Source organism: Carassius carassius, chromosome 12 (assembly GCF_963082965.1).
Source record: "Carassius carassius chromosome 12, fCarCar2.1, whole genome shotgun sequence".
Classification (NCBI taxonomy): Eukaryota; Metazoa; Chordata; class Actinopteri; order Cypriniformes; family Cyprinidae; genus Carassius; species Carassius carassius.
In genome coordinates this window covers 27,987,582-28,010,769 of record NC_081766.1, presented here as the reverse complement: position 1 = coordinate 28,010,769, position 23,188 = coordinate 27,987,582, and the positions used below count along the sequence as shown (strand labels likewise).

The 23,188-nt window shown below is 35.8% G+C and overlaps 1 protein-coding gene across 1 annotated transcript in view; it reads left to right on the top strand.

Moving 5' to 3' along the window:
• The window catches only part of LOC132155160 (epidermal growth factor receptor-like), a 61,276-nt gene that overhangs the window by 18,741 nt on the left and 19,347 nt on the right, over nucleotides 1-23,188 (top strand). Inside the window, exons 2-18 of the mRNA XM_059564015.1 lie at nucleotides 14,071-14,222; nucleotides 14,426-14,612; nucleotides 14,844-14,975; nucleotides 15,074-15,142; nucleotides 16,162-16,280; nucleotides 16,672-16,813; nucleotides 17,357-17,473; nucleotides 18,491-18,617; nucleotides 18,817-18,890; nucleotides 19,016-19,106; nucleotides 19,210-19,406; nucleotides 20,063-20,195; nucleotides 20,756-20,846; nucleotides 21,058-21,215; nucleotides 21,352-21,393; nucleotides 22,318-22,459; nucleotides 22,856-22,978. Of these exons, the coding sequence (XP_059419998.1) occupies nucleotides 14,071-14,222; nucleotides 14,426-14,612; nucleotides 14,844-14,975; nucleotides 15,074-15,142; nucleotides 16,162-16,280; nucleotides 16,672-16,813; nucleotides 17,357-17,473; nucleotides 18,491-18,617; nucleotides 18,817-18,890; nucleotides 19,016-19,106; nucleotides 19,210-19,406; nucleotides 20,063-20,195; nucleotides 20,756-20,846; nucleotides 21,058-21,215; nucleotides 21,352-21,393; nucleotides 22,318-22,459; nucleotides 22,856-22,978 (2,096 nt within the window). The remainder of the gene's footprint in view (nucleotides 1-14,070; nucleotides 14,223-14,425; nucleotides 14,613-14,843; nucleotides 14,976-15,073; nucleotides 15,143-16,161; nucleotides 16,281-16,671; nucleotides 16,814-17,356; nucleotides 17,474-18,490; nucleotides 18,618-18,816; nucleotides 18,891-19,015; nucleotides 19,107-19,209; nucleotides 19,407-20,062; nucleotides 20,196-20,755; nucleotides 20,847-21,057; nucleotides 21,216-21,351; nucleotides 21,394-22,317; nucleotides 22,460-22,855; nucleotides 22,979-23,188) is intronic.

Below are 23,188 nucleotides of genomic sequence, written 5' to 3'. Positions count from 1 at the left end.
CACAGTTTTGCCCATGTTGCACACTCATTTTCACAACTCTCTTAAAACCAACCTTTCCTGTTGTAATTATAAAAGGGATGTGTGTGTGTGTAAGTTGCTGAATGCCTAAAGCTGACACAATAGTTTATGTCAGGATTCAATTTTATATTAAGTGGTTTTTTTCTTAAGTTTACAGGATGTAACTGGCATAACAAAATGTTTTGATTTAATTTAATAGAATGAAAAATACGTAACAATGCAATTCACACAATAAAACATTTCTTTTGTGATGAACATGTTTTTAATTTCTGAATTAAAATTAATATATATATATATATATATATATATATATATATATATATATATATATATATGTGTGTGTGTGTGTGTGTGTGTGTGTGTGTGTGTGTATGTGTGTGAGCGCGCATTAATGTGCACACACATTATTTTATTTCTTTACAATTAATACTTCTATTCAGCAAGGATGCATTAATTTGATCAAAAGTTACAGTAAGGCAGTAAGAATAATGTAGTATTAGACAAAAGCATTCTATTTAAAAGAAATTGTGTTCTTTAGAACTTTCTATTCATTAAACTTAAATAATCTTGTTTCACAGATTCCACAAAAATATGAAGCTGTTAACTGTTAATTAACTGTTTTCAACATTGATATTTAATTAATAAGAAATGTTTCTTGAGCACCAAATCTGCAACCAAATTATCCAAAATGTCTGAAAGATCACATGGCAGTGAAGACTGTAGTAATGTTACATGTTCAAATATATTAAAATAGAAAACAGTTCTCACACACACACATAAAGCGGGAATAGAAAATAATCTCCCCACTTTTAAAATTAACACATTTTGTTGCTTTGCATTGGGCAATGAAGACCTGAAAGGTTTTGTTTTATCCAGATTTATTTACTCGGTGCGACTTATAACATTCAAGTGAACACCAACATGTCTGAAAACAATCAACTTTGGGAGGCAAGGCACTGTCAGAAGATCTCCAGGATAAAGTTGTGGACAAGCACAAGTCAGGAGATGGATGCAAAAAATAAAAATAAATAAATAAAAACAATACCTAGAAGCACAGTGAATCTATTAATAAGAAGTGGAAGGTATTTGGTACAACACAGACCCTCCTTGGATCACGATGTCACACCAAACTGGATGAAAGAGCCAGGAGGAAACTGGTCAGAGAAGCGACCAAGATGCCGAGAGCAAATCTGAACCAGCTGCAAGAGTTTAGACAAAGAGTAGTCATTGTGTGCTTGCAACAAAAATATCACAAATTCTCCACAAATGTGACTTGTATGGGAGGGTTGCAAGAAAAAAAAAGACACTCCTTAAGAAAGGCCTCATGCAGTTCAAAAAGCATTTCTTAAAGCAGACGCTAATTTGCACTGCTCTTGCAAGCTTGTGTTGGTCATTTAGGAACTAATCTGGCTTTGTCTGTGTTCTTTAATTTGTGCATTGTCAGTAAATCAACCACAGAAATTTTCACTCCCATTAGCATTTTTTTGGAATTGCGCTCTCACGCTAATTTGCCCTGTTTAATAAATCTGTCCCTTAAGGCTATAATTAAAGCAAAGGGTGGTTCAACAAAATACTGCCACAAGGTGTGATCCTTTTTCGAACTCAGTGAATATGTTTTTATTTTATAAAAATTTTTCTGACATACTGGTACTTGTTCTTTCATTTGGATGTTGTAAGTTGCAGTGATTAAATACAGTCTTCATTTCAGGCTGCAAAGCAACAAAATGGGATTATTTTAAAGGGGGTGGTTCTTTTCTATACCCCCCCCCCCTCTCTCTTTCTATGTACTATTTTTTTGTAAAATTGTTATTATATTATATTTCACAATATTTGTTTTTAACTATAATTTAATCAAATAAATGCGGCTTTTTTCAAAACCATTAATCAATCTTACAAATCCCTAACATTTAAAAGGTATATATTAGAAGACCCATGCAGATCCTCATGACTTTGTGTTGAGATAATTAGACCACAAAAAAAATATATATACAATTTCACATTGCATTTGGAAAATGTTCAGTATGTGTTTCATTTTCAATGTTTCTGCAGTTGTTTTTCAATTTCTATCAAGCCGGAGCAACAGTTTGATAAGAATATTGCTAAGAAAGTTACTTAAAGTTAGTTACTGTTGACTTGTTTACATTTAGTTACTTGAATAATAGCACATTTGGTTCAGTGGCATAGATATTTGAAGATAACTCAACCCTTGGTTAACACTTAGTTTGTTACCACCACAATAACACAAGAACTGCAAATTAAGTGCTCAACTTATTTTTTGTACCGTATTTTTCGGACTATAAGTCACACCTGAGTATAAGTCGCATCAGTCCAAAAATACGTCATGACGAGGAAAAAAACATATATAAGTCGCACTGGACTATAAGTCGCATTTATTTAGAACCAAGAACCAAGAGAAAACATTACCGTCTACAGCCGCGGGAGGGCGCTATATACTGCTCAGTGTAGGCTACAGGAGCACTGAGCAGCATCTCTGGCAGCATAGAGCGCCCTCTGGTGGCTGTAGACGGTAATGTTTTCTCTTGGTTCATTTCTCTCGGTTCATGTCAAATTAATTTTGATAAATAAGTCACACCTGACTATAAGTCGCAGGACCAGCCAAACTATGAAAAAAAGTGTGACTTATAGTCCGGAAAATACGGTACTTGCATTGAGTATATTTCTGGTTTATAGTTGGAATAATATTTGAACATCTAAGATTAAGTTTTAGCACATTCATTATCGAGCATTACTGCACCCTCAAGAAATAAGGACAAAAACTAGCCAAGGAGTTTTACTCAACCGCATAAATTAGTTTTCTTCACTTAACTGACATGACACATTTCCTGGAAGTTCACTTTGAAGTCAAACACATGCTGACCTCACTGGCTAGCTGCTTGCTGTATTAAAATATAATGTCCTTCTCAACTTTGTCTAGTCATCTGATGGTATAGGGTTGTTATGACAGGCTTGATGGCATAATTATGGCCCTGCCAACACTACTGTTAAGTTTCATATGCCATTAGGAAATAACTACTGGCTGGATTACGATAGAACTCAACTCATAACCAGCCATATATACAGCAACAAATAAGGTTGTGCATAATATTAACGCTAATGATAACAGTGCTTCTTTGTTACAATAAACAGACACATTGTTTACTTTTGGAGAAGAATATATCACAGAAAATGTCAGAAATCAATCTGAGGACAGAAAGAAGATAACTAGTGAAACGCATCACCTCTAGGCTCCCTCTGTTTCTTCTAAAATGATGAATAAAGTCTATGATTATGTAGGCACACCAGTGATCACATTAGCAACTCAATGGGTAAGGCATCTGAGTATCATGAATGGGCAAGTTTTGTTCACACGTTCAGCAGAAGATGAATGTTCACCAGCTTTGTAGATTTTCAGAGTCATTCTGACAGTTTGGTGCATTTTCGGTTCCTCTAATGGGGTGTTTATTTGTCCATGGCATGTTATATTGTTTAAATTGTTTTTGTAAATAATAGAACTTAGGGCATTGAGCATTATGAAATTTTAAAACTTATTAACATATATTTTTTAGTATTAAACATAAAGACATAAATATTAGGTTTCGTTTTTTTGTGTGTGTCAAAGCCCAAAAGCCACCAAGTTAGTAATGACATAGTTGCATGAAATCCTGCAGACGTGATCTCATCGCAACTTGATCAGTCCACAAAGTAAAATGTGAAATGCTAGCGTGCTAATGTTTAGCTAATGTTAAGACTAGGTGCTCAAAAGGTCCTTTTCTCTAGCATTCCAACCCTGGGCCTCAGGATAAACAAAGTCAAAGATTTGCAAAGTGTAACTGGAGATGTACACTGAGTTGTTAGGAGTGCTTTCCAAGAGAGATAAACATTTGCCTCAGTTTAGGTCCTTATTTGTCTCTCCAGAGTTTTTGAAGAAAATAAGTGTGATGCTTTGTAAGATGAATGACATTCTCTCTATTAAACTTTTTTCAAAAAAAAAAAAAGAAAAAACATTATCTAAGTAAAGTGTCCATCAGGTTGTCCAATGCAGAAAAGCTACTTAAAACATGAAGAAACTTCAGTGAAGCTACATTGAAACTATAGCTTTCCAAGCTTAAAGCTACTTATAATTAACTTCACTTTAAGCTTATTTTTTGAAGAAAATAAGTAGTTAGCTTCACTAAAATAACTACATTAAAGCTAGTTAATGGGCTAATATTTCAATTAATAATTTAAATCAGAAATGAGAATGTCTCTGGCACAAAGCCACATGGGTTATTGTAACGCATTCTCATCCCAAGGCGTCATATACTGAGCCTCTTGACATTTCGTCAACATCCTACGCATATGGCACCCTCTAGCGTCAATATGAGAAACAGATTATGGGTTAAGGTTAGGGTTAGGGTTAGGGTTAGACCGCTAGGAGGCGCCTTCTGGCCCATTTTTATCTGCTTCTAATATTGACGCTAGAGGGTGCCATGTGCGTAGGATGTTGACGAAATGTCAAAAGGGTCAGTACATGACGCCTTGGGATGAGAACGGTCTGATTATTTAATTAAAGAACAATTTGAGTGACTTAAACAGATAAATTTACATTAAACACTCAAAATTATGTTTTGCAATTTCTTTTACCGTATTTTCCAGACTATAAGTTGCACTTTTTTTCATAGTTCGGCTGGTCCTGCGACTTATAGTCAGGTGCGACTTATATATCAACATTAATTTGACATGAACCAAGAGAAATGAACTAAGAGAAAACATTACCATCTACAGCCACGAGAGGGCGCTCTATGCTGCTCAGTGCTCCTGTAGTCTACACTGAGCAGCAAAGAGCGCCCTCTCGCGGCTGTAGACGGTAATGTTTTCTCTTGGTTCTTGGTTCTAAATAAATGCGACTTATAGTCCAGTGCGACTTGTATATGTTTTTTTCCTCATCATGACGTATTTTTGGGCTGATGCGACTTATACTCAGGTGCGACTTATAGTCCAAAAATACGGTAATTCATAGTGCTCTATCATACACCGGCGCAATGCGACGCAAAGCGCAGTGCAAGTGTGTTTGCTAGTTTCAGTCCGGTGCCTTTCGCATTTTCCCGTCCAGCGCCACGTCGTTTAATTAGCAAATGCATTTGCGCCCATTTGTGCGCCCATGGGCGTGCTGGTCTAAAAACAAGGTGTGTTCAGGCGCATTGCTATTTTAAGGAGCTGAAAATAGACTGCGCCATAGACCAACTCAAAGCTGGTCTACAGTCTAAAGTCAATGGCGCAATATTTTTTTGTTATTTAAAGAGCGCGTTGGTAGAAAATGCACTTCTGGCCAGGTCCACAGTGTGAGTTGACTTTGCTTAATACACACAGGGATGCTCATCCCACAGAGATGCCAAATATTAAAAACAAAAGGTTTACAGTTAACTTCGCGCACGAGCAAATTGGTTTCTTCACTTTTCCGCCAATAAATTCCGCCATATAAATAGCGATCCGCCCTGGCGCGAGCGTACTCGCTCTTAAAGGGAATGGGAGATGACACTCTGGTTGGTTTATTGAACGTTACACCATTTACTAATTAATAGGGAATAGGGACAACCCATTCCAAAAAAGCACCCCAGCGTACGGACCGTTTTGCCATCATTAAAATAGCAAAAGTGGATTTGGACACGCCCTGAGTGCACCTGCACCATGCGCTTTACACTTTGCGTTTAGATAGTTAAAATAGGGCCCATAGTCTCATTTGTATGTTTTTGTACAGCCTGCTCATGCCCCACAGTAGGTTAGGTTTAAGTGTTCAGGTCCATGCATACTTAATTTTTCAAATTGTGTGTTTTCAAATCATAGTAAATTCCAATTTTGTAAAACACAAATGTTTTCTTCTGAGATCGGGTTGAATAGGACTTTCCAACAGTGAATATGAAAGGGAAAATGAAAGACAAGTTTAGGATAATGGGTTATATTTTTAGGAGTGATGCACCAAAATAAATTTTTGGTCACACTTTAGTTTGGAGACTAATTCTCATTATTAACTATTAACTACAAATTTTGACTCAATAAACCCCTAATTTGCTGCTTAATAATAGTTTGTAAAGTAGTTGTTAAGTTTAGGAATTTGGTAGGATATAAATTATGGTCATGCAGTATAAGCCATTTAATATGTGCTTTTTGAGTACTAATAAACAGCCATTATGCTAGTAATATGCATGCTAATACGCAACTGGTTAATTGTGTTAATTGGTCCCTAAACTAAATTGTTACTGATTTTCTTTTAACAAACACTGAAACGGAAATTAAAGTTTTTATTTAGCCAAAAATCATAAAGTTAATCAGAGTTATGTAATTATGAACACTAAAATAATAACTGATTTGTGAACAAACATTTAATTGGCACATTATGTACTTTAACTTCTTCATGATATAACAGTGTTTCCACTCCAGTTCATTGTTGAAAATGTAAACATTAAAATGGTGGCTGTAATGAAAACAGTCATAACATGCCATCGGCAAGATACACTAATGAAACATCACTATTTTGGTCAATGATTACATCTCTCCAAAATCACGTCAGTCGTAACCAAAAATTAAATGCCATGACAAACAGCCTTTCAGCACTTTCTCACACTTAGAAAAAGTAGTTTGTTGAATGGAAAATCTGTGCTATTGTCAAAACCCTGTGCAAGTGTTATGCAACTGGAAATGTTAAACTAGTATTATTGCTACTCCTCACTGAAGCCTACATACTCATGCGCAACAGAGGAAGAAGCTTTACAGTGGGTGTAATAAAGTCAACACCATATCACTTTCTGCTAGTAAAGCCATTAATGCATTTAAAGTGCATTCTGTTAAATAAAATACATGGCTTTTCTGTGGGTGTTTTGCATCTGGCTTGGTTCAAACACATGTCTTCCTTCCCATTTCTCTCAAATCCATCCTTTCTAGCTCCCTCAGCCCTCCCAAGAGGCCACTATAGCATCTGGGTTTGAAGTAACGCAATGACTGACCCCATACAAGGAACTTCCTGAAATGTCAGAAGGGCTTTTTTTTCTCTGTTTTATTGCCATCCACTTTTTCAAATGGTATAGTGTTGGTGTTTTTGTGTAGATGTGTGTCTCTGTTTGTTCCATCTTCTTCCTGTGTGCTCCTCAAGTCCCTGATCTGGAACACCCCCACATCTCCACAGTTTGGAGTCTTTATCCCACTCATTGGAACCAATCCCAGTTGGAATCTCAGACTTAGGCTTCAAAGACCCAGAATACATTATTGTCATACACACCCTGAGAATCCCTCATTGTGTTGTGATGCTATCTTTGTTTACATTGCACCATATGTAGCGGAATACACCTCCTCTGCTGTGCTGCAAACAATTCAGTCCTACCAGGAGAGGGAAGTACGGGCTTAACGCACAGGAAAACATGAGGAAAAGCTTTATTTTCCTCATTAAAACTGATAGTGGTCCTGAGGGGTTTAAACTGCTCCGTAAACCTAAAGCCTTGAGCTCTAAATCCAAGATGGATAATTCAGAGACATCACAATTACTTTATATAAACCTTCAAATATTGTGTAACTGAAAAAAAAAATGCTCTCTTTTGTTCTATCAGTCTTCGAGAAAAGCCTTTCAGCCAAAGTGGAGATAAATTTACAGTAACTAACTTTTGTAAAGAGACAGGAATGGCGTATTTTCTATAAAAAAAGTGTTTGAATTATGTATAGTGTGGGACACCCCTTGGTGTGTTTCGAGATGCTGAAATGACGTGACCTGTGATGTTTCGCTAAATGTCTGAAATATTTATCTGGCTCGTACTGTAGGTTACTGGCTCATATGCTAGTAGCAAAGTGTTGTTTAGTTATGCGAGAAGCGAAAATGTTACACACTTATTATCTTGTTTTTCCAATGGAGACAATGGTAGGATCAGTAGTCAAGTCAAGTCACCTTTATTTATATAGCGCTTTAAACAAAATGCATTGCGTCAAAGCAACTGAACAACATTCATTAAGAAAACAGTGTGTCAATAATGCAAAATGACAGTTAAAGGCAATTCATCATTGAATTCAGTGATGTCATCTCTGTTCAGTTTAAATAGTGTCTGTGCATTTATTTGCAATCAAGTCAGTGATATCGCTGTAGATGAAGTGACCCCAACTAAGCAAGCCAGAGGTGACATCGGTGACAGAATGGAGAAAAAAACCTTGGGAGAAACCAGGCTCAGTTGGGGGGCCAGTTCTCCTCTGACCAGACGAAACCAGCAGTTCAATTCAAGCAAAGTCAGATTGTGCAGAAGAATCATCGGTTTCCTAAGGTCTTGTCCTGGTGGTAATCTGAGACAAGGTCTTTACAGGGGATCTGTATCTGGGGCTCTAGTTGTCCTGGTCTCCGCTGTCTTTCAGGGCAGTAGAGGTCCTTTCTAGCTGCTGATCCACCATCTGATCTGGATACATACTGGATCCGGGTGACTGCAGTGACCCTCTGATCTGGATACAGACTGGATCTGGTGGCTATGGTGACCTCGGAATAAGAGAGAAACAGACTAATATTAGCGTAGATGCCATTCTTCTAATGATGTAGCAAGTACATTCAAGTGCTATAGAAAGTGTTCACGGTTCCGGTTTACCTCATTAACGCAGCCTAAAAATCCTTTAACGGATTGGATGGATTTTTTTTGGTGGGGGGGGGGGGGGGTATTTTGAAATCTCTTTAATCAAACACAACTGATTCAGATCATCAGCTCATTAGTAGAGACTCCAAAGCTGTGTCCGAATCTGCTCCCTATGCCCTATATAATGTACTGTATTGGGTGTCGGCCATTTTGTAGTGCTGTCCGAATTATGAGTAAACAAATTCATTCCCTACAAGCATTCACTTCTTTTTACCCACAATCCTCTCTGATTTCGAGTGTACAACCAATCTATGCTGGTCCCAATGTGCCTAATTATACTACGCCCTTAAGGTATGTACTTTATTGGTGAAGAAAAAGTACGCACAAGAGTGGACAAGCTTTGGGACATACTATATCATCTTACAGTTACGACTTTAATGGTCCTCTCTGTCGCATAGTTACATGCACCCTGTCACTGTAAACTGGCCTGCAATCATCTTGTCACAGTTATATCATCCACATTTCATTTAATTTAACTTCCTACCATATCGGAGAGGAAAAGAAGTAGCACGTTGATCTGCAAGCCGCGGGTCTTCATGCAGACAACCCTGCTCATATTTTCTGCATAAGGACGCATTTAAAAGTTAACGACCAAATGGGAAGTTTATAAAAGTTTACATAACTGTAGATTAAATATAACAGATAAGATTAAATAAATATTATTTTACCAGGTTAAATGTTGATTATTAGTAACTCAAACCCTTTATCTTAAACTCTCTACTTAACCGCACGCATCCACAATGTTTTTTTTTAAAGCTTTTTATTCATGTTTGTAGTTCTGAACCAAATCCTTTGCCAATGCGCAGTGGAACGTGTCTGGGAACCACTGGTATATATATCTATATCTCACTAATTTCAGCTAAAAAAATAACACAAAAAAAAAAAACTACTGAATTGCCCTTCAGTTTAAAAGAAAAAAGAAGTTAATAACTTTTAAATTACATTATATTAATTAATCTGGATAGCTGAAATAGACAAATTAACAATTGTCTTTCTTTGTGTTTTCAATTAGCTTTAGCAAGCTAACGGCTTAGCCTGCTAGTCTAGTATAGTGTTAACTGGTTAAGAAATAGCGCTTTTGATTAGCTAAAACTAAATATCTCAATAACACACATCGTTTAATATCAGTTATTGGAGGAAAACTCTTTAAAATAATTATTCTTTTTGAACTGTTCACTAAAAGTCCTTTTCTGAACTTTTATTTTTAAGAGCAGTGGCATTGCCTTTAGGGATGGAACAATAGCCCACGGTTCAATACCTTGGTTTTTTTAATTAACAAAGTTTTCGGTTCAGTTATGATGGCTTTGAAATTTGATATTTAAAATCCTATTATAAAATACTATAGTGAACTTTAATTAGAAAAACATTAATTATTATATGTCTACTTCAAATTTCTTTCGAAAGTAGTATTATTTTTATGGGTGGCCATTATTTAGTGCTATGATAAACACATGTTGCTATGGTAGGGGAGAGTATGATTGGTTTATATACTACAAACACATTGTTCAATTTTTATCACAGAATAGGGCATAACATATATTTTATAATTCCTATACTGTAATAAATGCTATCTCAAGTAGCACTGCATTATTCATATACTTTTTTTATTTATTACCTGGAGATTACTTTGAAAAACACACATAAAACATACATTGTAGCAAATGTGTGTTTATTGTTTTCACGTTTCATCAGTCAAACATTTCTGCTTTTTATTCAGCTCCTTTGCCCATATTAGGGATTTCCTGGCATGTCATTTTGGATTCAAATAAAACATCAGATCATGCATAGACTATCTTGTCTCTTTTAATTAAAATTTAGATCTATTCACACTGACCCTTGAAAACCTCTATGTGAACAAACTTGCCTGAAAAAAGTGCTAATTTACCTTTTATTAAAGGGGGGGGGGGGGTCTACACCCATGTTAAGAATGAAGAAGGATAGAATCTCACAGCAGGAACTAGCTGGTCATGGTAACCACCCAAACCTTTTTTTCAAGCCTTTTTCTGAAGACTTTTGTAATAACATGCTAAAGAATCCAAATATGCTCACACCCTTATCAAGAAAGATCATTTAAAATGCGTGAACGGACAGTAAATCCATTTTTCTTCCCTTTATTGCAACAAGTTTTACATGACTCAGGTACTTTGTGTTAAACCTGTAGTGTGAGTGCATGGGAACGCACATTATGAAGAGCCTTCAGCACACCTACAGCCAGCGGCAAGAAGTAACACTCTCAGTTACGTCATATCTGGAAAAGAACAGTATACTTAATGAAGTTGAGCCAGCCTAGGTAAAGCCACACCTTATCTTTGCCATCATGACACTGGGCCAGAAGCATTGCTAAAAGGAAGTGAGCCAACTCAAGCTTTAACGAATAAAGTGGTGTAACTTACCTCTGGCCATGATTTCTTCATCACATGCTTCAATATCATCTGTATGAATGGAAAACATCCTACTGTCTCAGGACGTCATATGTTTTATGCAACCTGTCCTAATTCTGCCAGTGACAGACGCAGGAAATTAGTAACTCCATATCGGCCGTCACAAATTACGCCATTAAGGCTCTGTTTATGAATTTATCTTTTCCTGTGTGTAGGCGGTGGTCTGATGGCTTGAATCTAGGCTGTGAAACCCACCCAGCAGAACACAGGGAACCTGTTTTCTCATCATCAGTTCTTCCTCTTAAGCTGTTCCTGATAACAGAAGCACTCTTCTGTTCTTCAGAACTACTTATGACGTTTGCCAAGTTGCTCTAACTGTTGGGAACAAATGAGATTATATATCAAAACTCCCTCTGGAAAATCATTTCCACAGTATCTAAGACCTAAAATTAAGTTTACATATGATATTTTATTTCAAGGCTGTGACAGGAGTTTTCAAGTGTAAGCCCTTCAGAGGAAACCCTTCATCAAACTTCCTTGCCAAAACTGTTCCCACTCCATTAACGCAGTCATGTCTCATTCAAAGATAAATCTGAACATTCGCATAACACAATCAGTCAAAATCACACGAGATGCAATGATATTTCACAATCAATCCAGATGTAAGGCTTCTCCAAGCTGCAAGTTTTTAATGTCCTTCTAAAATGGCTGGAGACGATGAGCACTTTTGGGGGTTTTTTCTCACACAAATTAATAATTTGCCCTCAGAACACTTGGATTGTTTTACATTAGATTTTTCATAATGATACTATTAAACCCTCATATATAATTCAATGATGATAAATTTCCCATGCCTTTTGCATCTTTGTATTGACCCCAGAAGTTTCTCAATAAAAGTAATGCTGTACCCTGCATGTTGAAAAATTATGCTTAAAGGAAACCCATTAGTAAGGAGTCCTGTCTAAGCACTCATATGTGACAATTTGGGAGTGAGAATATGTTGGTATTTGCAATTTGTTGGTACTGCATATCACACAAGAGATAAACTTTATTGTCTAAAATAATAATAATCTTTTCTAAAAAAATTTTTTCAAAGCAGCAAACCAAATGCACTAAAATGGCAGATTTTTTTCTTTTCTTTTTTGTGGAGCACAGAAGTAGATATTTTGAAAACTTTCTATTTTGTCCATACTATTCAAATTCGGACCCCAGTGATTCTCAGTGAATCAACAAACTTGTAAGCACCTTTTTGAGACTTCTGTTGCTCAGTTGTTTACAAGCATAAGCATTTCCTTCAAGACCAGACACGTTAAAGAATGTGACCCAACAACCTCACGACAGCCAGTATTGCCCCTACTCCATGTCAACAACTCATCAAAGCTACAGTTCTGTGAGTTTTCCTAAGAAGACTTGGAGGAGTGAATTCTGTAATTGTGTTGTACAGTTCATCAATTCATTGTTCATAGAGAGACACTTAATGTACTTGTGTGACAATAAAGCGCCATTATTCAAGACCTGGTCTCATTGTCTCAAAATCAATGTGAGTCTAAAAATCACAAATCAAAAAAAGCTTTAGTTGAAATGCCAGACCGAGACCACCATGACCCCTGAACACATAATTGTTGATTCATTGATTTGTATTTGTACTGAGGTTAGGTCTGTCCCCTTTTTCCAATGCTAATTTCTTTCAAATCAGTGGGAATTCCCATCAACCTTCTGCTGATAATCAAGTGATGTCTTAGGAAGTCACTTGTGAAATAACTGGGTCTGTCTTCTCTTACACAATAATGTAATTATTCACAATTTTACAGTCGATACATTGGATAGTGGAAACTGCTGGTTGTCTAATTGGGGATATCTGGTGGTGCAAAATAGGAGCTGTTGATGATGACCAGTTCTTTCACTTTTCAATGAGACCTCACAGTTTTAGATGTTTTAATTCTATTTCAGTTTAGAATGGTCTCTGCAGCAATAGCCTATGGGCAGACTGAATAAATGTAGTTTTTTTCCCAAATGAGTATGAGAAAGAGCCAGTGCTCCGACCATTCTCTTCCACGAGCACTGTTTATTTTGGCCCAGCGCAGAGTCTTTCCGTTGCCGCTCAGAGGCTGGTTCATTAGCTGCAAAAGACTCCTACTAACAGCCTGGTTTGATTTATTATAATCATTTTAGTTTTGTGTTTGTATTTAATGATCTCAGTTCAAGTGAAAACCTGTGGTTTGACTTGGCAATTGCAGTCTACAATCTCTCTCAGTCTAATTTGCATTGCAAAATGGGCTAAAATTCCACAAATGTAAAATATACTAGAAGGCTCAAGACTGTAATTGTTGCTAAACTGTGTATAATGCTTTGATTAATTACTAATGCACAGTAATGTTTTATTATTTTTCATTTATTATTTTGATAAACTCTCTTATGTGCATTTATTTGGTCAAAATACAGTAAAATATATTGTGACATATTATTACAATTTAAAATAAGTGGAATAAGTAATTAATTTCTGTTATGGCAAATCTGTGTTTCCAGCAGTTATTACTCCAAGTGTCAGATGATCATTCAGAAATCATGCTAATATGCTGATTTTGTGCTTGTGATTTCTTATTATTATCAATGCTGAAAATGCTTGTGCTGCTTAATATTTTTGTGGAAGGCATGATTTGGATTTTTTTATGAGGTTGCCTTATAATTTTTTTCATAAGGATATTCTATCTTTTTAAGAATTTAAGGATTCTTTGATGAACAGAAAGTACAAAACACATTTATTTGATCTTTTGTAACATAAAGTCATTACTGTCACCTTTAATTCAATGCATCCTTGAATAAAAGTATTCTTTTTCATAAGTCTTTATTATTGAATGAATAAAAAATATTTAATTGTAATGAAAAAGTATGTCTAAATGTACGTTGGCAGGTTTAATGGCTAAACTTAATTACAACCAAATAACACATTTTCTTCTGTCGGTTTGCCCATTTGTGTACCTTTCACCACAAAGGCCTCAGATGGATTGAATTGTGCATTCTTTCTCTCTGTGTTTAAGTGTGTCAGGGAGCGAACAACAAACTGGCTCTTCTGGGATCAGTGGATGACCATTATCAGATTCTGGTAAAAATGTACAGCAACTGCACCGTGGTTCTGGAAAACCTGGAAATCACATATATGACAGAAAAGCATGACTTGTCGTTTCTCCGGGTATGATACTGTATATCCATTTACAAACACTATGATCAATGCTGTTTCACTTACCTTGGTGTACACTTGTGTATAGTTTGTATTTTATGACAGATGTTTAAAATCATAACTATATGTTAAAAACTCTTTATATCTTTATAGTGTCGTAGGTGTAATGAGGTTTGTGTTTAATGGTATTTTGTGTTGTTGCTCCTGATTTTTAGAGCATCCAAGAAGTTGGCGGCTATGTTCTCATTGGGATCAACTCAGCCCCCAGTATCCCCCTTGAGAACCTGCGTATCATCCGCGGCCACTCTCTTTATGAAGACAAATATGCTTTGGCTGTCCTCCTGAACTCCAACAACAGCATCGGACAAGGCGTGAACCAGTTACCACTGACTAGCTTAACTGGTATGTGGTTATATAAAACTGTTCTTTGTGTGTGTTTGTTTTTCCGGCTGAATGGGAATAACAAAAGCTCCTAACTGTCCTGCATTCGTGTGTTTTGCATATTTGTTTTGTAAAGGGAATTAAATTAATGAATTCATATGCCCAGCTCTTATTAAATATTAATAGAGCTGTACATGTATTTCAAATGTGAGGTTTGTCATATGTGAAAGCATTGTTGTTTTCCATTCCTAGAAATACTGAAGGGTGGAATAAAATTCGCCAATAACAATCATTTATGTAATGTGGAGACCATCCAGTGGACTGATATTCTGAACAAGAAGAGTCAGCCTGACATCACAGAGCCAGAAAGCTTAGCAAGACAATGTATGTCCCTCAGGAGTCTGTTTTCAATACATATATATTAAATGGTTCTAATTCATTTTGCATTTTGAATAAAAATGTTCTACTTTACCTCCCAACAGGTGAGAAGTGTGATCCAAGCTGTTACAATGGTTCCTGTTGGGGCCCTGGCCCCCAAAACTGCCAAAAAAGTAAGTCGTTTTAAACTACTCAAGTGATTAAGCATTTTTTTTTTTTTAAACCTTTAAATTTTTACTGAATTAGTACTGTATACAGTACACTGCTGTTCAAGAGGCTTTAAGAAACATTTTTGGTAACACTTTAGTATAGGGTCCAATTCACACTGATAATTAGTTGCTTATTAGCATGTCTATTATAAACATATTATATTGGCTGTTTATTAGTGCTTATGAAGTACATATGATGCATGACATCCATAATCCTACCCAATTCCTTAAACTTAACAACTACCTTATAAACTATAAGTAAGCATCAAATAAGGAGTTAATTGAGGCAAAAGTTATAGTTAATGGTTAGTTAATAGTGTGAATTGGACCCTAAAATAAAGTGTGACCACATTTTTTATTATCATCAAAGTTAAAAAATTCTGCTAAATATTTTTGTGAAAAGCATGATACTTTTTTCAGGATTCTTTGATGAATAGAAATTACAAAAGAATAACATTTATTTAAGATAGAAATCTTTATAAATACTTAGATCTTTTTTTTCTTTAACACCTACAATTTTGAATGGTAGTGTACTATATAGAAACCTTTGAAATATACGAAAAATAAGAAAGAGTCTTTTATAACTTTTAATATTTAGTGACTGAAAACGATTTGTGGCATTTACACTTAAAATTTTTGATCCATTCTAATATGTAACCCTAAGTTATCATAAACTTAGGTTATCTGGGGTGTTTTGTGGTTTTTATTTATTCATCTTTTTTCCACAATTCTAACCTTGAGATAGTAAAGCATAGTCCCTCTGCAAAATGAACTGGAGTAACAATTTTGGATTTCTGCATTATGAGAAGTTTGTTTATTTGATCCTTGGCTTATATTTCACAACTGTTATAAAAACACTACTTGACCCCTGGAGAAATGATTTGAAAACTCTTCAGAAGAATATTGAATTGTTGTTGCTGTGCTCAAGTGAACACAGATAGTACTTTTAGGATCTGTGAAGTTTCTTCTGGCTCTGTATCTAGTGACTAAGGTGATCTGTGCGGAGCAGTGTTCAGGGAGGTGTAAGGGACCCAAACCCATTGACTGCTGTAATGAACATTGTGCTGCTGGCTGCACTGGACCCAGACCAACCGACTGCTTGGTGAGAACCGCACGTATACATATAACCATTCACTTGTTTGCTCATTCATCTTTCAATACAGACTGAATGCTATAAATGGTAAGCTTAAATGCAGTTTAAGTCATCTGTGATTATAGAAGTAGCGTTTAGAGATGATTATGAACTCAACTAGTTCAGGATGAATAATGACAACAGGACGACTCAAAATGTGAGAAATTCACAGCAGCTTGAATGTGTTAAAAACTATAGCACTTATTTACAGTATTTTGATTAAATAACAGTACAAGGCTTGTCTGCAGTATTATAGTGAAACATTCATTACCAATGAAGTGCAGTAAAAGTAACCTCAAGGGCAATGAAAGTACTTTCAGACTGGTGCGCTCATGGGAAATGTTGTTTGTGTGTTCTGCAGGCCTGTAAGGACTTCCAGGATGAGGGGACATGTAAAGACGCATGTCCACGGCTCATGCTCTACGACCCCAACACCCACCAGCTCGCTCCCAACCCTAATGGGAAGTACAGCTTTGGGGCAACGTGCATCAAGATATGCCCACGTAAGGCCAGTCAAGATGTGATTCCTCATCTTGTCTTCCAACTTGAACACACAACCAGATTCTAATTACATCTTTTATGTGAATCCAAGCTGTTAGAAGGGTAGTTCATCTCAAAATGAAAGTTTTGTCATCATTTACTCACCGTCATGTTGTTCCAAACTTTTCTTCTAATTTTCTGTTGAACACAAAATAAAGGTATTTTAAAGAATGTTTATAACCAAACAGTTGCTGTTACCCATTGACTTCCATGGTGTTTTTTTTTTTTCATTCTATGGAAGTCAATAGCTACCAGCAGCAATTTGGTTACCAGCATCCTTCAAAATATCTTCTGTTGACAATACTTTCATGACACAATCCAGTTCCATTACAGTCTTCAACTGTTGCTCAACTTTGGTTTCTGAAAAACATCTCGGAAAACAGGATAACCATGACAGAATGATTTGATGCATTAATCAGTTTCTGTTGTGTTGCTTTGGTTGGTTGTGGTTAATGATTCTGTCTGGAGTGACTGCTTGTATAATGTGTTTTTTCTTTTTTACTCAGACAACTATGTCGTGACAGACCATGGGGCATGTGTAAGAACATGCAGCCCTGGCACCTATGAGGTGGATGAGGGTGGAGTTCGGAAATGTAAGAAGTGTGATGGCCTTTGTCCAAAAGGTACGATCTTTTCCTTAAAAAAAAACACACAGATTATTCCTTTTTTTTCGTAGTTCAACAAACAAGTCTTGTTTTATTTGCTGTACTATATTTTAATTGGATTTATTAAAAAACACACATTTAAACCGTATGTAAAATGTATTTTTAAAAAAGCCATAAACTGTAATTTATTATTGTCTAGTAGTGATCTGTCCTACTACAAAACTGCAAATATAAATTACTTTTAAAGCTTTTATAACTATGTAGCCAACATATATATATATATATATATATATATATATATATATATATACAGTAGTCAGCATTTGAAGTGGATCAAAAAAGTTTGACAAAGTTGTCCTAAGGACTAAGTTATCCTAAAAAGAATGTTTTAGGACAGCTTTGATCAAAGGTTTTGATCCACTTCAAATGTTGACTACTGTGTATATATATCTGTGACCCTGGACCACAAAACCATAAGTAGCACGTGTATATTTGTAACAATAGCCAAAAATACATTGAATGTGTCAAAATGATTGATTTTTCTTTTATGCCAAAAATCATTAGCATATTAAGTAAAGATCATGTTCCATGAAGATATTTTGTAGATTTCCTACTGTGTGTGTATATATATATATATATATATATATATATATATATATATATAGTGTATTATCATTAGTAATATGCATTGCTAAGGACTTCATTTGCAAAACTTTCAATTGACCCTTATGACTGTTTTTTTGGTCCACGGTCATATATATATATATATAATATTACTGAAAATAATTTTTAATATAAAAAATGTGTGGTTTATTTTATGTCTGCCTTTTCAGGATAGTTGAGAAACACACATTTTAGTTTTAATTTAGTGTTAACAAAAGTAATGCCATTTAAGGTTTGCACTAAAGATTGGTCAAGTGTGTCTAAACGTATTACTGGTAGCATAAGTTTTGAATTTATTATTGCCTTCACGGCTAATTCTTTACCTAACCAAGAAGCAGTTGATATTTAATATGCTTGCTACCATCCCTCTAGTTTGCAATGGGCTGGAAATGGGGCCTCTGGCCAATGTCCTGTCAATCAATGCCAGCAACATCGATTCCTTTGAGAACTGCACAAAAATCAGCGGAGATGTTGCAATTCTCACCACAACATTTAAGGGGTGAGAAGGATGTTTCACATTCTCTGAATAACCAAGAAACGATTACACATTAATTAGTACCATTCCATGTTGCTTAAAGACAATTATACTGTTATATAATATTATATATTTTTAAATTATTTATATTTGTGTGATTGAGCCAAAAATAAAATCTCTTTGATATCCTTTTTATTATTATTATTATTATTATTATTTACAGTGACCCGCATACTAATACTCCAGGACTGGACCCGGCCAAGCTCAATGTATTTAAAACTGTAAAAGAAATCACTGGTGAGAATGCAGTGGTTTAATATTGGACCTTTGTAATGATTGAAATGATGTGTCATGTAGGGGAACTTTGGCCCCTCAGTGTTCGTAAACCTTCCTGAAGATCTCATTCCTCTCCCAACTCAAAGGCTACCTGGTGATTCAGCAGTGGCCGACAGACATGCCATCCCTCAGTGCCTTCGAAAACCTTGAGGTCATCCGTGGACGTACAAAAAAGCAGTAAGTTAATAAAAAATACTGCAATCTCAAATATGTCAGCAATCTCAGAAAATTCTGACATATTGCTGCTCCTAAATGAATCATTTCATTCTTGCTCCCGCAGAACATTCAGCTTTGCCGTTACCAATACTGTAATCACACATTTAGGCCTGCGTTCTCTGAGGGAGATCAGTGACGGTGATGTGGCCATCCGTCAGAATGAGCATCTCTGCTACACCAGCCCTGACCACTGGAGACGACTCTTCAGATCTGAACACCAGACTGTCAAAATGTCATCAAATGCTAATGCTGTCACCTGTGGTAATGAATAACACCTGTCAAAAAATTTCAATTTAGTTCACCCAAAAATGAGAGTTCTGTTATAGGTTACTCACCTACAACATTATAACCCTTGTGTCATTCCAAACCTGCACTGTATGTGGCGTTTTTTTTTCTTTTTTCTGTAAAGCACAAAAGGAGAATTTTTCACACAGTCCTTTTCTAAACACAGCTCGGTCACACTTTATTTTAGGGTCCAATTCTTACTATTAACTAACCATTAACTATAACTTTTGCCTCAATTAACTTCTTATTTGCAGCTTATTAATAGTTTATAAGGTAGTTGTTAAGTTTAGGGTATTGGGTAGGATTATAGATGTCATGCATTATATGTACTTTATAAGCACTAATAAAAAGCCAATATGTTAATAATAGACATGCTAATAAGCAACTAGTTATTAGTGTCCACTGGACCCTATACTAAAGTGTAACTTATAAATAACATTAATAACATAAATAATGGGTTTGTTGCATGTGTAAATAGTCCCAGAATTCCTTCAGTATTCCTTCAAATACAAGCATCCATTTGTAATGGAATGTTTCACATTTTTGCTTTTACAGACATTTGACTCAAGCTTGATTTAAAAGACATGTTCTATCTTTTGTGTTGAAATCTTATCTGAATGTCTGTGTTACAGCGATTCAGAACAGCACATGTGATGAGATGTGCACAAATGATGGCTGCTGGGGTCCTGGTCCCACTATGTGCTTCACTTGTAAGCATTACACCCGTAAAAAACACTGTGTAGCTTCCTGCAACCTGCTGGCAGGGTGAGTGAGAGCTCTGTTATGCCTTCTCAATTTATCCATGTTTAAACTCAAAATAACGGCTATACAGTTTGCCATGTCTCTGATTGCAAACATTTAAATCCTTATCTTAAATGTAAAACACATTTAATGCAGGTAAAAAAAAATAAAAAATACATACAGATACAGTGTATGCAAATGTCTGTAAAAGTGGCACAACGATGAAGTGAATTTGCTCCTTTAGCTGTAATTTTGGTGATTTTTTTTTTGGGGTGGGACTCAAGGGATCAATTTAGGGATCAATTCTCACTATTTAACTATTAACTGACTTTTGCTTCAATAAACTCCTAATTGCTGCATATTAATTATAAGTAAGGTAGTTGTTAGGTTTAGGTGGGATCATGGTCATGTAGAGTAAGGCATTAGTATGTGCTTTATAAATACTAATAAACAGCCAATATGTTAGTAATATGCATGCTAATAAGCAACTACTTAATTGTGAAAACTGGTCCCTAAACTAAAGTATTACCATTGGTTTTTACAATGATGTTGATATTGACCAGAATGGATTTCTGTCCATACAGGGAGCCACGTGAATATGAGGTCAATAAAACGTGTGTCGAATGCGACCCTGAATGTCTGCTTATGAATGAAAACCTGACCTGCACTGGCCCTGTAAGTATCAAACCAGTCCTACAGTACCACATGTTCTGCTGTCAGTAAACAGTGTTTATTCTTAATTTAAAAAAAGCTGATGGCAGCACACCAGTCTCTCAAGCCAATGTTTACTGTCCCAGTTGTGTCCTGGAGACACATCATTAAATTCACATCACTTGAAGACTGTAGAAAAGTTGCTTTTTGCATCTAATCACCAGCTTTTGTCCAGGGACCCAACAAATGTACATTTTGTGCAAACTACAAAGATGGGCCACACTGTGTACCACGCTGCCCGCAAGGCATACCTGGAGAGAAAGACATACTCATTTGGAAATACGCTGACAGCATGCGAGTGTGCCAGCCCTGTCATGAGAACTGCACCCAGGGGTGAGAGAGGCGTCGTATGTGATGCTTTTATTTGAATGTGATGACATGAAACGGTCATTTGTGCAATTTGACCAGGTTCATCAGGGATTGCAGCGTGCACTAATTGTGATTTAATAATTTGGTGTTTTGTTTGCAGATGTACTGGGCCTGATCTGAACGACTGCAAAGATTTCAAAGTGTAAGAAGCGAATCTTGTTGTATACATTACTTTTCCAGAATATCCCAAGAATCACTAAAAATTTTCATCCTCATAAATCACCGTAGTTTCCTTGGAAAAAAAAAAAGTAATAAAGAGGCTGTGAATTAGAACATATTTTTAGAAAATGATACCAAATGCACAAGCCTTAATCATTTGCATAAATGAAAATGATGCATATGGTGAGAAATAAAGGAAGATATCATTCTTAAGAGCAGTGTGCCTTTTTGCTGAATTGTAAGAAATAGAAAACTAATTTAGTTTTCATGATCAGGAAATTGAAAATCATGAAAAGTGGGATGAAAAAAGCTCTGCAGAAAATGCTTATTTATCTGAGCTGTCATCTGTTTTTTTATTTTGAGTATGCAAAATCCATCCATCCATCATTTGACAGTCTGTCTTTAGTAATAAAATCTATTTAGTAATATTTAATATAGTATGTTTGTTAAATATTTCTTAAATTACCAAAATTATAAATGTATATATACACACACATATATATATATATATATATATATAATTACATGTAATTCATGGAATAATTAAATATTAAATCCATGAATTATAATAAATCTATATATTTTTAATAATTCATGAGTAAATTGTTAAATTAAACAATAAAAACATCAACATGCCACTGAGAACCTCCAACTCTTATGCCTAGGGTTTAACGTATTCTTAATTTAGGGTTTCAATCTTTTACCCTAAAAAAATTAATAAATAAAAATAAATTAAACTCAAAGCAGTTCGAAAGGAATAATTCTCACAAATGTTGATGTTCAGATGAATTCAACATTAATTAGAGCACAACTACTCAATCAGTTTTGAGATTTAGTGACATCTGCGGTCGAGAGAGGACTGTCTTCCACTACATGTAAAAAGTTTAACCCGGTAATGTTCCTGTAGTTCAGGTTTGCCCATGATTGCCGCTGGTGTGGTTGGAAGTCTGCTGGCTTTTGTTATCCTGAGTCTAGGAGTTGCTGTTCTACTGCGCAGACAGCACATCAAAAAGAAGAGAACCCTACGAAGACTCCTGCAAGAAAGAGAGGTAAGATCTCAAGACAACCGTATTCTGAATATTTTGAGGATCTATTGTTAAACAACCAAACGCTTATGGTGTGTACACACCAAAAGCAAAGTGAATATTTGCATTGCTCTAGATTGCTTGCAGCATGTGACAAACATCTTTGCTTTGACTTTGAATGTAATCTACTCACGCAAATAATTACATTTGCTGGAAGAGAGCTGCAGAGCTTGGTGAAACCATGTAAGATCAATTCAGTGAAGCCTGCTTACTGTTGTAGTGTCAACATTAAATATTATGAATGCTGATGGAAATCAGTCATTGTGGCAATAGCTTCCATGAATACATATAAATGTCATCCAGACAGGATGTGTGTTTGTGTGTGGAGGGGAGCTTTCCTGACTCTATCTGTCTCTAAAGCTAGTGGAGCCTCTGACCCCCAGCGGCGAAGCCCCCAACCAGGCCTTGCTGCGCATCCTCAAAGAGACGGAGTTCAAGAAGATCAAAGTGCTTGGGTCCGGAGCTTTCGGCACTGTGTATAAGGTGACTGACCTCCCTTTAAAGGGATAGTTCACTCAAAAAAAGAACATTCTGTTATCATTTACTCACCCTTCATACAGGTTTGGAGCAACTTAACGGTGAGTAAATGATTTTTGGGTGAACTGTCGCTTTAAGGTTGCTTGTTTAAATACTTGTTGCTACGTACTTTTCTTCTTTCATTTCCCTTTTCTCTAGATCTGTAGACATAAATAT